The sequence below is a fragment of the Neomonachus schauinslandi genome, chromosome 10 (assembly GCF_002201575.2).
Source record: "Neomonachus schauinslandi chromosome 10, ASM220157v2, whole genome shotgun sequence".
Taxonomy (NCBI): Eukaryota; Metazoa; Chordata; class Mammalia; order Carnivora; family Phocidae; genus Neomonachus; species Neomonachus schauinslandi.
Window position 1 is genome coordinate 93,460,068 of NC_058412.1, and position 13,625 is coordinate 93,473,692.

General features: G+C 44.7%; 1 protein-coding gene across 3 annotated transcripts in view; it reads right to left on the reverse strand.

Annotated features, from left to right (window-relative positions):
• Positions 1-1,583: 1,583 nt before the first annotated feature.
• Positions 1,584-13,625, reverse strand: part of RIN2 (Ras and Rab interactor 2) — a 109,546-nt gene continuing 97,504 nt past the window's right edge. For 2 of the 3 annotated variants that reach the window (XM_021700698.1, XM_021700699.1), the window contains 4 exons: positions 12,537-12,842; positions 10,596-10,727; positions 6,216-6,379; positions 1,584-3,483 (listed from right to left, as the gene is read on the reverse strand). In XM_021700698.1, coding sequence (XP_021556373.1) covers positions 3,163-3,483; positions 6,216-6,379; positions 10,596-10,727; positions 12,537-12,842 — 923 coding nt within the window. In that variant the 3' untranslated portion in view covers positions 1,584-3,162. Of the gene's footprint in view, positions 3,484-5,661; positions 5,729-6,215; positions 6,380-10,595; positions 10,728-12,536; positions 12,843-13,625 lie in introns of all 3 variants that reach the window. The other variant, XM_021700700.1, reaches the window with a different exon arrangement.

Below are 13,625 nucleotides of genomic sequence, written 5' to 3' on the forward strand. Positions count from 1 at the left end.
GCCATCTACCACCCACCCTTTGATATTGGAGAAAAATAGATCTTTTTCAAATAAAAACCTGTTCTCTGACACAAATACCAGATAGTCTCCTCCTCCCTCCACCTCTTCCTTTTGTTCTTACCGTCCGCTCATGAATCTGCAACGTCGTATGCATTTTTCACATTTCCAACTTGGTTTGGGTGAACTAAATAACCAGGAACACCTTTGGTTTCAAATTCATCATCATGAACATGGTCTGAAAAATGATGATTTTTAGGATTTTCCTATCAGATACGGCCAGGTGATTAAAAAAACCTGTGTCCCGTGTACTGAGCCATTTCTCTCTGACTTTCGAGGAGTAACCAGGTAGTGCTGTCAATAACCAGAAAGCTCTCCTTTCTTCGAAATGAACGTAGGAGCTGCCCAATGGAAGCAAAGTCACATTTATGAATGAATGCATTCACAGTTGTGTTTTCTGCCTTTTGTTTTCTTATAGATCTAAAGTTGTAACTTCCACATAATACTGAACTACTTTATCAAGTTTCTATTTCTATCCTGTGTCCCTGGGGGCGGGGAGGAATCTTTGGCAGTATCCACAACATTAAAAAAAAAAAAAATCTTTCCTTCTGGCTAGCATTCAACTTTTATAACAATTTCAGATTTGGAAATGCATTCTCCTCTCCCTCCACCCATCATGTGTATTTTTACTCTCCTCTTATTCCTTCCAAACTGCACCAAAATCTGTTTCCTGGCAATTTGAGAAGTGAGAAATGTCTGCGTGGGGGGAAAAAAGTCAAGACACATGTTATGTTGTAATTTTAGCAGGGAAGCATTGCCCAATGACAAAACCAGGGGCTGTCTTGTGATGTTTTCTTCTGCTCACACGAATCTGTCCTATTTTGATCTCTCGGCTCATCTCACTGAAGGCTGCCTCCCATTCAGATGTTGAGGTTTGCTTTAAATCACTGTGCACTGATTTCTAAGGACCAGAACAATGACCTGAATTTGGAGGGTGGGGAGGACAGCTATGTGGGTTGAACTGTCCCCATTTTTAATTCATTGTAAATATAAAAAGCAGGCAGTTCATTCAGCTGTTGTTCTGATCTTTAAGAATCCATTCTACTGATGGGTTAGAAAAGTTCGTTCAGTCAAGAAGGACCTATCAAGCACTTGTTAGCTGCCAGGATAACTCCAAGCACAGGAAAATGGTGGCAAAAAAGAGCACCTGCCCTGTTGAATTTTGAAAGAGCACTTAACTCTCGGACAGGGCACTTCAGAGGTCACGTAAGAATGGTGGGGGGTTGTCTGTGGGGCCCTCCTGATTAACAGTGATTCTTCTCTAGGTCCAATGAAGCCACCTACTGTCCTAGATAACACTGGAAATCCTTTCAGACTGGAACACTATCTTTTCCTTCTGCTCCTGGATTTTTGCCTCATTATCAGTATATGGGCTCCTGCAAAAATGCAAACTTTTCCATTTCCTCTCTGCGGATGGTCTCACCACAAACCCTGGTGTGCATTTCAGATTTGCATAACACCAGGTGGCGCATAATTATCTTCTGCTTCTTGAAGAAAGAAAAAGACAACTCAGTATTTCAAAAATCTTCACACATGATTATCATACAGTATTACAATGTATTATGTGCAAAATTCCATTTTAAAAAATCATTTACAAAAGGAAGTACAACACAGTATGTGCTGAGGGTTCTAGATGTACAGCAAAAGCTAAAAAAAGTACAAGGTACAAAGCCAACCAAATTAGATGACGATGCATCTTTACACAGTACAATAACATGTTCTTGTGACTACCTTTGTCACGTTGATACAGGACCCTCATACTTGGTGCACCCCCAAACAGGTCTCATAAAACATAAAGTTAACTTCACCATACATTCTTATAACACAGATGGGCTTTTTGGGGGCATCACGACCTCTTTTCCAAACAGCATCTTATTTCACTCAATGGAAGTCACATTATACACATGTGGTTTTTGCGCCCAAATAATTTGATGCTGTTAGTTTTGATTTATGTGGAAAAGGTGGGGGGAGTGTTATCCTTATTTTTTTCCCCCTCCTCTGGGGGTTTTCAAAATTGTTTCCAAAAGCAAATAACGTTGGACAGATTTTGCCAAATCTCACTGCATATTTACAGTATTTCAGCATAAGTGGATCCTTCCATTTCCTTTTACCACTTCCTTCCAGGAGTCTGAACCCGCAGACTTCACCCATTAGTCCTTTGTTAGAGTCTGTTTTTCTCTCTCGACCTCTCTCTACATTCATTTCTCTCCTGATCCTCAGCATCACTTGGTTAACACACAAAAGAGCACAATACCACTGAGCGTGAACAAGGTAACAGTACATCAGATTTCCAAAGGCATTCTGTGGCCAGTGTCAGTAATACATTGTTTTAAGAAATCCAGCAGTCTTTCCCCACAAAGTTGCCAAAAATCCAGTTACAGAAGAGAGACATTTTAAAAATGTGATACTCTCAAATCCAGCAAGAGATTTCTTTTCGAATATTAAATGTTAAAATCACATGCATAATTATAGAATATTTTAAAGTTACAAAAATATTTTAAAAACCAATCCTGACAGTTTACCTGCAACTGCTATAAAAATTTCTATGAAATATATAAAAACACAAAGGCTCTTTGTAAAAAAAAAAAAGAAGAAGACGACAAAGGAAAGAAAAAGGAAGGATGGAAGGAAGGAAGGGAGGAAGGAAGGAAGGAAGGAAGGAAGGAAGGAAGGAAAGATAGAGCCATCCACAGAACTGAGATATACCTGATGCACTGCATCGGACAGGCTTCGCAAACACCTGCTGTTGAATTGAAGAGAAGAGCTTGCACCCTAAATGTTTATTCAGGACATATACGTACATGTGAGCCCACCTAGAACCTGGCTGGGGGGGTCGGTAGCAAACAATCTCGGGACACCTAAACTATCGAATGCAGTTCTTCCATCTCTGAAGGAGAATCCTACCGTTTCATGAACCTCAGCTACCTTGCCTGGGCAATGTGGCTAAGGACGCCCTTGGCCCAGTCAGCCTGTGGATGGCTTAGTCACTGAACCGACGGGTCCCCAAGGAGGTGACTGACTGCTTTTCAAGCACAAGCATGTGGAAGCCAGAAGGCAAGTTTCCTAACCCCCCTTTGGATGCGCCATGGGGGAGTCTTGTCTCTTCTATGAGGTGGTGAGATCTTCCCCATTCTGGAAAATGACGCCGTAAGGATCGTTCTTGACGCGCTTGTAGACAAAGTGGAAGATGTGGGGTTGTGGCCGGCTGTGAAGCTCAGCCTTGATTTTCTGAGGGTAAGTGTCCTCAGCCAGCTGCTGCCATGTTTCGTCAACAAAGAGAAAGAGGCTGTACTCCTCAGGGTCCCCCACCTTGAACTTCTCAGCACAGAGCTGGCACACGTCCTCGGTGGTCACGTAAGGTCTCACGAGGAGGGTCTTCCCCGTGCAGCCACTGTTGACCTCCTGGAATGCAACTCGGAGGTAATTCTGCAGGTAGAGAGATGTGGGAGACCAATCAGAAGAGAAAACGAGTCACAGCAATAAGCTAGCACGACGGTGCAAGGGCAAGGTTAACTCGTGAGCCGCGCCCGGCTCTGGCTCTGCAGAAGGGCCCCGCAGGACGGCCCCGGCAGGACGCAAGGCCTCGGGTGGGACGAAGGAGGCTGATCGGAATTTGGACAATGGAGGCAAGAACTATACGGACTGAGTGGCTGTATTCTGATGTGCTGCAAATAAATACAAGGAGCAGGAAGTCCAGCAGGCCTGTTCTGATCTTTTAGTGTCCCCCAGAAAGCCAGGCTAAGAAAGCTCCAGTTAAGGGTGGGATCCGGATCTGATGCTGGGTTTATCCCCAGCCTGAAAAGTAAACCAGCCAGCAAAAGAGCCCGCACCGGAAGTCACGTTTAAAACACGAGGACACAAGAGCACGTACTGGGCTCACTTTGGACTACTTCTAATGACGCCTAAATAAAGGCAAGAATGTTCCCCGGGACCGCAAGAGACTGCTGATGTTTGACCATTTTTCACCTCCCCGAGTGGCAATTCCAGGTGGTTTAACCTCATCTGAGGCTCCAGGGGGACGGCAATGTAGCAAAAGTCGGCCACAAGGCTCTGGGGATGGAGCTGACTGAGGGCAGGGGTTGTTGCAGGGAAATGAAAGGGAATTCTTGCAGGCGGGGCTCTGCGAACAGCGCCAGCACCTGCCATCCAGACGGACCATCAACCTGTGACCTCACACGCGCCAAGCCCGGGTTTGCTATCAAGAACCCTACGCTCATCCCAGGCTCTCCAGGATCCTTCTCATTTTCCACTTCACCAGGAATGAGGTGACCAGATAACACTGAGAATGCCCAGACAGAAAACAAATACGTTCCCCTTTCCTAAATTTGGCGCCCCAGAGTGAAGGGAAATGATGCTCTCGGCCCAGAGTCCCACGTGGTTACCTTGAGGGTTTACTGGGTGGGTGGAAGGAAAGGCCCTTGGGAAGGACACCGAGCTCTGCACGTGTAAGAGGGCTCTGACAATCTTGAATTTGAACACCCTGGAGTATACGCATGTTCCATTTTACCAACCCCCTCCTCTCCCATCCCAATGCCCCCAACACTTGGCTCACGCTCTCGGTCTGCATTAACCCACTGACACCTGAAGAGAACTTGGTAAGGAAGTCTACACCATCCCCAGTTGACCAGAGAAGAAACTGAGTCACAGAAGAGACAAGTAACTTGCTTCAGGACACACAGCTCATGAGTGGGAAAGCCAGTGTTCTAGAGTCTTCACCACCGTGGTGTGCCGTCTCTCCAATGTGAGGAGACCATCATGCATGTCCGTGACCCTGATTTAGGAGTTCCAAGCAGAGCTTTGCTTCTGCGTTTTCGCTTTTACAACTGAGCTGAGCACTGACAGACAATTCCTCTCTTGGGTTATATTCTAGGAAGGTGTGTATATCCTGGATGAGAAAGGCCAGTGGGGAAGAGCTCTGTGGAATCTGGGGGTCCCGGGTTAGAAGCTCCAGATGCAGGCAGGGAGATGGAAACATGAGCTTTTCTCATTTCTTCTGTTCTTCTCCTCAGAGGCTGTAGGACCTCAGGAATTTTCCTGACACCCAGCCAGTATCACAGTATCCCAAGAGCCTGCATATGCTAAACCATTTAACACATGCATAGTTCTTCAACAACGCTTTCAAGGGAGTGGGGGTGGGAGTGCAGTAGGCATTCTTTTTAGGTTTATGCTCTTGGGAACGTATTTCTGAGAACAGTGCTATCTTGGAGAAAGACTTGCTGATCTTGCCTTTCCACGATGGGCTGACTTTGAACCTCTGAGTATTTTCAGAGCATCGAGAAGACAAAAAGGCAAGGAAGGTGATTCTGGACATAGAGACTAATCTGTCCTGCTTGGAAATTCCCCACGTGACACACAGAAACAGAACCTAGTCAGGTTTTATAATCTGGTTCGAAACTTTGAAAACACTATTCAAAGACAGTTGCGGACTTACTCATAATGTCACTGACTATGAGCAAATCAAGAGTTGTGTTGGGCAAGAAGTCTACCGCCTTAATCTGCCTTTTGTCCCTGAGAACCCAGCTCTTTGGGAACCCCACACTTCCAGCTCATGGCCATGGAAAACTCTGGATGGGGATCCAAGCAGGATTTGTTTCAGATGCTTACTCTGAAACTCTGGCCCCGCCTGGCTGCCGGAGCTGATGCTGCCCGTGAGATTCTGGAGTCTTCCGTCCTGAGGGGGGTGGGAGAGAAAAAGAAAGAATAGGGAAGACATCACCTCTCCTTCCTCTCAGGGAGACCAGGTCAACTGCAGTGCCTAACAGTGCTACTTGCACTCGGCCGAGCTGATAAAATAAAATACCCACTGCCTGTGCCAAGGGCTTCCTTCTTTTTGACTTCCTGTCTGCTCAGGTGCTCCCCATCCATGCAGAACATTCTGGGAGAAATCTCGACTTAATCTGACTTTGTTTTCTTAAGGGCAGCAAAACTTGGGGCAAACCCATATGTATTATTATTATTATTATTATTTTAATTCAAAGAAAACAGAGAAGTGAAACAACAAGGTCAGAGAGTGGTTGAAAATATCCCTTTTCCGCCGGATGATCTGACAAAGGGGGGACCTCAGGCGCCCCCAGCCGTGTGAGCTGTGGGAGCCGGCGCTGCCTCCCCGGAGGGCAGGGTGACATTTGGGACCCGAGCTGCCACTGCCAGCCACGAACCTGAAAGTCGTCCACCGAAGGGATGGTCCGGTTGGTGGTTCTCCGTTTGTGCCACTGCCTGAGGGTGTCCCTGGTCTCTGAGCTGAGCAGCCGAGCGGCTTGTTCTTCTTGGAAATTCTTTATCAGAGAAAGCGCCCCATAGGCGCTTGTCAAGTAATAACCTCCTGGGAAGGGCAGAAAGAATGAGTTATCCCGGGGTTTATACTCTGGTGGTAACAGGTGGGGACAACAGAATCAGAGGCCATGCTTCCTATTGTCTCCATATGCATTTCCTTGTGGGACCAGAAGCTCGCGTCCAAGAGCGCGCGCCCTTCCCACCTTCCTCTGCCCGTCTGTCCATCCACCCGTCCATCCTATGGATGTACTGGAGGACCCCCGGCCTGTGCCGGCGCTAGGGGGCGCCGTCGGGCCAGGCTGACAGCGCCCGTTTTCACTGCCGGAATTTCCATTCTGATGGGTGAGACATACAAAATCTCTAGATTATTTCAGTCAATTGTGAAAGTGCTTTATCGGGAAAGGTCTGGGCACTGAGGCCTGACGGAGGCGGGGAGACACACGACGGTAGTGGAGTCGAGCACTCCGGGCCTAGAATCATTTACTTCTTGAGCAGGAGTCCCCACATCTCTTGGCAATACTTGCTTTGGGCTTTTCTTTTAGGAATTAGTATTTCCTAAATTTTAAGTAAACTAAACACTTTAAGAGAACTGCACAGTGTACAAGTGTGTTCGCAATAACATGGGTTCTTCAAACTTCTTCCTTCCTGATTCCCTTTTTTACCCTTACTTGGGGGCTAATGTAACACATTTAGGAAAAACTAATTCACAAGTGAAGGCAAGTGGGTGCACTTAACGAATGATTTCTTGTGTTTAGTGAGTGTTAAAAGCCTCGCAACACCTTGAGATGCATGTAAGGGGGTTCATAGCTTGGTCCTCAACTGTAATTAGAATCTAGCCTTTGGTGAACTTGTAAACTCCACGCTAGTGGACCACTAGGGGGCGCCCTGAATGTTTATTAAAAATTCCCTAATTGGGCTCCCCATATTTTAACTTGAGAGACACTTTTGTCAAAATATCTATTGAATTTCTATTGTGAGCCCAAGCCAGGTATAGAGCAGGAGGCAGGTTTGTAAGAAACAGAATCTGAGTCCCTGCTTTACAGAAGTTTATGAATTTATTAAAGAAAACAGGTATAGCGGGTTTATTCATGCAGGATTCCAAGTTAGTTGTGATTAAATGAGTTTTGTTCATGGTCAAAGCGTTTAGCTGCTAATGCAAGACTCTGAAGAACTCTCTCTCTTGTCACCAAGTGATGACAGTGTTTGAGGTGGCAACTGGTCTACCATCCGAGAAATGAGCACAGCCCCCGCAAACTGCATCGGACGTGTAACTTAGAAAGGAACACACCTTTGTGGTTTTCAGGTCACTGACGGAGATATGGGGGGTTATATCTTAGTGTAGCATCACCTAGCCCACTCTGGGCAATACAGGTCCCATGCACACAACAGGATACTTGTTTCGAGTTCCCTGAACAGCTTAAAGGCCCCACCACCTGAGTGCAAGTTCCCTATGGAACCTCCTACACCTTAGTACAGAGTTCTGAGTAGCTGATTTTTACTAATATTTGCCCCGTTAACAAATCAGCACAAGGCTGAGTGTGAAACTCGGTGGTACAGAATTTAAATGCTACACAGAGGATTTCAAGAGCAATCAGCAGGGACGTAAACGTTCACATAAGGCTGTGTAGAGGTGTCAGTTTTGGAGGTAGGGCTTGGAGGGACCATTACAGTCAAGTTTGGGAGGGAGGGTGTTCCCTTTGGATGTCAAATTTTAGACTCCAGAGCTCTGATCTGTCCAGGGCACTAAGGAGAAAACTCAAAATTCTGGAGGCCCAATGTTGACCACACTTTGAAACATGTGGATGCAATTAGAGAAGGGTTACATTTCAGCAAAACTATAACCCTGCCACAAGAGCTGTGCACTTAAGAGGGATTCTGTGACGCCTTTTCCGTAAATGAAACTACCTGCTTAAACAGCAGAAAAGAGACATGGGCTGCTGCCCCAACAACCAAAGAGGACTTTGGGCAGGCCGCAGAGGGCTGGGTTGGTAACGCATGTCTTCCCCCTGGGTCTGCAGAGCTTCAGGTCCCTGACGTGCAGGCCGGGTCTGTAACTGCAGCCAACCCGACTGGGCTGGCCTGTTTTCCCAAGGAAAGAAGCCAAGAAGCCCAAGACGGTAAGTGGAGGCGGGCTCTAGTTTAAGTGCAAGCTCACTGGCGGCTCCAAACGTTCACTCTCTGGGTCCTCGTCTTTCTCTCTTATGTGATTCCTGGAGGTGAGGACAGCCACCTGCCCATCTGTCACCAACAGGTGCCCAGGGCAGTGCCTCGCTCTGGGGAAATGCTGGGACGGGTGGCAGGAAGGGGCTGTCTCAGTCCTCGGGCCACAAGATGTAAGCATATGTTTGTCCTAAGTATACATTGTCAGCTACAGAATGGTAATTTTCTGAGTGAAACCGACATGCCCTTTCCCCAAAGTCCCAAGAGTTTGACATACTCATTCCTAGAATTAAGCATGATTAGAGCTCCAAACAACTAAAACTAAAACAACACCCAGACGCATATGAAATTGTAATAATAATGCAGTAGAAGAAGAGAAAGCAGGGCATGGAGACTAAGGTATGCTTCTATTGGTCCTTGGACAAAACCACACGTTTTCCCCTCTCCTGTTAAATCCCAGAACAGGCGAGGAAAGCTCCAGGCAGGATCTTGGGGGTTCATCATGGAATGTCTGGTTCCAGGGTGATGAATATTAGTGAGGGGAGGGGTAAATGGGGGAGAGGCTAAAGGGATCAAAGAAGTTCATTTATATCTCTCTGGGGTGGGGGACTAGGATGAAAAGATATTCATCACTAATCCTGAGTCAGCACTATCCCTCAAGGAGTGGGAAGGGTATACCTTGTACCTTGGGGGCTCCAGGGAGGACAGACCCTCTGGAAAAAAAGGCCAAGCACTGAGGACTTAGGGAGTTAAGAGATACATTCTGGGGGTGACAATGCACTTCAGTTTCCCTCCAGGGAAGGAAAATCCCGGTATGACACATACCCTGCAGAATCCAATCAGCACATGGACCTTTTTACTTAAGGCCAGACTAAAACTCAGCAGAGAAAAGAATAAACAAAAAACAAAAACAGGGGCGCCTGGGTGGCTCAGTTGGTTAAGCAACTGCCTTCGGCTCAGGTCATGATCCTGGAGTCCCGGGATCGAGTCCCGCATTGGGCTCCCTGCTCGGCGGGGGGTCTGCTTCCCCCTCTGCCCTCTTCCCTCTCATGCTCTCTGTCTCTCATTCTCTCTCTCTCAAATAAAAAAAAAAAATCTTAAAAAAAAACAAAAACAAAAACAGTTCTATGCAACAATTGACCACTCAGGGGCCATCTGGGCTCATGAAAATGGATTAATGGAATTCACAATGCAAAGACTCTGATTCGTTCTCCTTTAAAAAGACAAGCTCACATAAGAGCCCCAGTTATTTCTGCTTTTCAAGGCTGTGCACCACAATGACAAACATCCCAGTTATTTCCAGGATAAAATACCTAACCAATGTGCAAGGAGAAGGAACTTCTGCTAAGACATGTTGGGGTCAGGCAGGTACAAGAAGGAGACCGAACTGACAAGGTAAGTTGAAAGCAACTTTACTCCACTGCATTTGTATTTTAGCAGTGAGCAGATACAATTATTTAAATAGAAAAGAAAATCAATGCTGTTTTCATCTTGAGAACAAAATTTTTTAAACAGATGAAAACAAAAGGCCAGCCTTCATCCGTCTCACTGATAGAACAACAGGATATTCTTCTGGTAGCGAACATATTCTCTCATAAAGGTTTATACCTTCCTTCTTCCTTAAGGAAACCATTTCTTTTTAAAAATGGCATTTTTTTTCTACTGAGTATTTTTTTTATCGCAATTAACCAATCTCGGTGAAGTATATTTATGGCCCAGTTCTGTTTTTTAGTTTTTTGACTTTCCTATATTTTCTACAATGAATATGAATTACTTTTATAATTAGAAAAGAGTCAGCACATTCTTTTAAATAATAAAAAAAAATTAAAACCATAGTTAACCATTACAATGTCAAAAAAGCACCCCCATGACTGCTGAATGGGCATGGGGTGTTATCTTGGGGTGATGAAAATCTATTATTTTATTTGGGGCAAAAGAGAGGTGGTGGGCTGCACAAAACTGTGAAGGTACCAAATGTCATTGAATAGTTCACTTTAAAATAGCTAATCTGCTGCTATGTGAATTTCACTTCAAGAAAAAAAAAATGAAAACAAAATAAAAAAAAAGGCACCCCAGTTCCTTCCATGGCTTCAAGCGATTGTTACCTTCTCCGTGTAACAGCGACGGGTCTAAGAGCTCCATCATATACTCAATTTCAGTGTCAAGTTCCAACATGTCACACTGAGCTATGACGTAGGTCAGGACTGGTAAAAAGTCATCAGCTCCGTACATCCTCCCTGGGATCGGAAGAAAGGGGAAGATGGGAATATTTTTACCAACACTTCTTTCTTTCATAGCCTACGCATACTGCTTTTATTAGATAGCTAGGAGTCATCTGGGGAAATGTGCTATTCATAAACAGAGGTGGGTGTTTCTGGAATCCTATGCAGCCTGTGACCCTCCTGGCTGCTCATGTCAGAGACCAGCCCTAACATACAATTTCAGAATGAAATGTCTGCGAGTCAATGGACACATGAAAGATTTTCTCCATGCTTTCATGACATGCATCAAGTTATGCAACAGAACAGAGTACTTGGAAATAGTTTAACTTTCAGCAAGTAGTATTATAAAACATTTACTAAATATCTACTTACTATGTTAATCCTTTGTGAATTCTACTGTGTTGCTCACTGCTTTCTGTGGAAATTAATCATCAACATAATGACAGGACCAAACTCTGACCAGGAAAAAACTTTGCGCTCTGTTCAATGTGAGCACACAGTTAATTTATTTAAATGTGCAAATTCAGTATATGTCAAATAGATACATACAATTAATACATTGCAAAAAAATTTTTTAGTCCTTATTGCTACTTTTCATTATATAAGTGAGTCTCAACTTGGGGTAACTGTGCCCCCACCAGGGGAAGCTGGCATTGTCTGGAGACATTTTTCTTTGTCATGATTAGAGGGTAGGGTGCAAATGACATCCAGAATGCCGATAAACTCCAAACAGGAAGCAGCCCCCACAATAAAGAATTATCCATTTTAAATGTCATTAGTGCTAAGGCTGAGAAATTGTGCATCAGAAGAGCACAATCCTGTGCAGACACCATTTTAGAACTTATACAAATGCTTGTCTGAACTACAGAAAATACCCTTCTTGTACGTGAAATATGTTTGCGAATTTCAGAGGTGATGTTCATATGCTATCACGACCGGCTCTAGAGCTCACATTTTAATGTCTTTGCCCAACAATGTACAAAGTGGACACACATTCCCATCTACCCAAGTGGTGGTTAATACAGCCTGTGTTTTTTCTCTGTTGCTTTTCCATGAAGCAATTTTACTTAGAGGAAAAGTCAATCACAGGCTCACCGAAACCCCAGTACTATGCAGGGTCCAGTCACTAGCCGTGAATCATGGTGACTCCTGGGTCTATAAGAAGCAGAACTGAGGAAATCCGAGGACTTACTTTCGAACCATGTAATTCTTTTGTGAATTCAATGACATTGCTTCAGCAAATAAGGGAGAACCAATGAAATGGTTGTACTGAAGTCATTATCATTATTGACTGCTCCGTGTTTGACCCATGCTGGACGTAGATCATTGACACAAAACCTCACTGGCCAAAATGTAGTAATGATAATTGCTAATATTTCCATCGTGCTTGGGGCTATGCCTGCATTGCCTCATCTAATCCCCGCTTTATGAAGGACAGGGTCAGATTCAATGACAGGTATAGAAACTTCAGTTTAGAAGTAGATTAAGGGAGCCAAAGCCCCATAGTTAATGAACTCATTCACAGAGTTAGGATTTGACTTCAGTCTCCAGAGACTGAAGCCGCATCCACTGCCCTGAACTAAATCTTTAACAAATTGGCATCATACAAGAATCTTGTTGCCTCAACAGCTACCTTTCTTGGTAATACCCATCTGTTGCAAGTGACCAATTTGCCAGACACCAGCGTGACACTTGTATTTTTTGTGAGCTGCTTGGTGAAATCAAGAGATCAAAACAAAGAGGAACTGGGAATCGGAGAGCTTCACATGTCCCCGGCCACGTCCCTGGCCCTGGTGGGAAGTGCCAGAAGCCTGGGCAACTCACCTGAGTTGTTCTCCATGACAGTGTAAATAAGCTTGCAGACCCTCAGCAGCAGCATGACTTTCTTCTCCGGTGAATACATCTTCTGCATGGTCATGAATTTGACTTTGATTTTCTCCACGTCCACAATATCAGGAGTTGGGGCAAAGACTCCCAGCTCCTGGGGGTTCCTCTGCCGCACAAGCTGCAGGTTCTCCTTGAGTTGCTTCCATGAGCCATCAGCCATGTGGAAGTCCCTCAGCATGGCCTCCACATGCCCCTTGAGGGGTTTTAAGATGCACTTGTGCATGGCTTTTTCCAGCACCACATCTGCCAAAGAAAGTACAGCTACTGTGACCATTGTCTGAAGGAAGAAGAAATGCAAGGTCTGCTTTCTCAGAATGGACATCTGCAACTCTGCATTGGCTACTGGGCAGACAGGTTATCACTTCACACCTGCCCAACCAACAAAACTGAGCAGTGCCACCGCTCCTCACACTCCAGCACATTTTCTGGAAAGCCGGGGAAAGTGAATCTTCCCTAATAAATTCTTACAGGTTTTTTTTTGGTGTTTTGTTTTGTTTTGTTTTGTTTTTGCACAGTCAATAACAATGAAATAGATTTTGTTTTAACTACTTTTATGCCCCCTCCCTCATGAGCACAGGTGAATATTCTAGAAGACATTCTTTTGACCCAGTCCCTCCACTGATCATCTGTTTGACAGGTAAATAAATATTTTTTTTTAAAGGAGAGAAGAGAGAAGATTTAAGATTTCTTCAAATATTTTGAGAGAAAATAAGTTCACCTAAATACACATATTACCTTAGATTGAATTCTGGACCCCAAATTTTTTATTTCATTTGCTATAAAGAGCATTAGTGGGACACTGGATGAAATCTGAATAAAGTCTGCAGGTTAGGTACTAGTGGGAACACTCAATCTGTGGTAATTTTCCTATAGTTTTGTAACAAGATATCTGTTTTTAGGAAATACCCACTGAGCATTTAGGGGTAAAGGGACACAATGTCTGCAACTAACTCTGAAATGGTTCAGAAAAAAGAAGGGTGTATGTGTGTGCGTGTAAATGTGCATGTGTGTGCATGCATGTGCAAA